The following is a 1,192-nucleotide window of genomic DNA, read 5'->3' as shown; positions in this document are numbered from 1 at the left end:
GGACTTTCTGGAAGACAAAGGAAATGATGTAGAGGTAGGAGAGGACTATGAGAATGAAGGGGCCTAGAACAATAGATGTGGTGACAACACTGAGGAGAGTCATGTTGAGGCTGGTACTACTGCAAGCCAATTTCAACAGTGGCTTGATGTCACAGAAGAAGTGCTGAATGTGGTTGTGGCCACAGAAACTGAGTTGAGAGGTCATGAATGAGTGCATCATGGCATGGACAAAACCGGTGGACCAACTGGCCACAGCCAGCAGCAGACAAGTCCTTGGGTTCATGACAAGGGTGTAGCGCAAAGGATTGCAAATGGCCACATAGCGGTCATAGGCCATGGTGGCCAGAAGCACACTCTCAGTACTGCCCAGGAAGTGGAAGAAGTGGAGCTGGGCCAAGCACCCACCGAAAGAGATGGGCTGATGCCCAAAGAGAAGGCCTGTCAGCATCTTGGGAACAGTGACTGTAGAGTAGAAAATGTCCAGGCAGGACAGGTTCCCCAGGAAGAAGTACATCGGTGTGTGGAGGCGGGGCTCAGCTATCACGATGGTCACAATGGCACCATTTCCCAGAAGACTGGTCAAGTAGAGCAACAGAAAGGAGATGAAGGAAAGGTGCTGCAGCCCCTGGGCATCGGTGAGGCCCAAAAGGATGAAATCATTGACTTCTGTCTGGTTCAGCATTGCTAGAACAATAAGGAGCAAAGGCAAAATGTCAAGGTTCCGCAGTTGTGAGGAGCAGCAGCATTATAAAACTCATTTGTTTCTGTGCTATTTTGATACAAACAAATGCAGAAAAGAGCAAAACATAAATACATGCAATCAAACATGAAAGCTGTACAGAAACTCAATAAGCTAATATGGACAAAAAATAATTTTCATGTGGTCTTCTCCTACTTTCTGTGTAGAATAAAGAATAAGGTATCACAAAGGGGAAAATATTAAAATAATGACTTCCACTTATGCATAACAGCAGAATAGGGAAGATATAAAGCATTGCTGCTTCTTCACCTTCAGTCACATTCCTATTTCAGTTCTGCTCATCTGTAACTCCCTGCTACAACCTTTGATCTCACCAATAAATCTTCTAACTCATCATGTCATTCACTCCTGATGCTTTCTTTCTACTCTTGTGCCTACATTTTGTTAAACCAATTTCAACTTTCACATTTCTAATGGTTACCTTTATGGGAC

General features: G+C 44.3%; 1 protein-coding gene across 1 annotated transcript; it reads right to left on the bottom strand.

Moving 5' to 3' along the window:
- Positions 1-4: 4 nt before the first annotated feature.
- Positions 5-682, bottom strand: LOC114819003 (olfactory receptor 12D1-like; the record flags this gene model as incomplete). Its single annotated transcript, XM_029087132.1, has 1 exon — positions 5-682. A coding segment is annotated over exon 1 (678 nt), but the record flags the coding sequence as incomplete, so codon positions are not given.
- Positions 683-1,192: the final 510 nt, after the last annotated feature.

The sequence above is a fragment of the Antrostomus carolinensis genome, unplaced genomic scaffold (assembly GCF_000700745.2).
Source record: "Antrostomus carolinensis isolate BGI_N321 unplaced genomic scaffold, ASM70074v2 C13197796, whole genome shotgun sequence".
NCBI lineage: Eukaryota > Metazoa > Chordata > Aves > Caprimulgiformes > Caprimulgidae > Antrostomus > Antrostomus carolinensis.
This window is presented reverse-complemented; position numbering and strand designations above follow the sequence as displayed.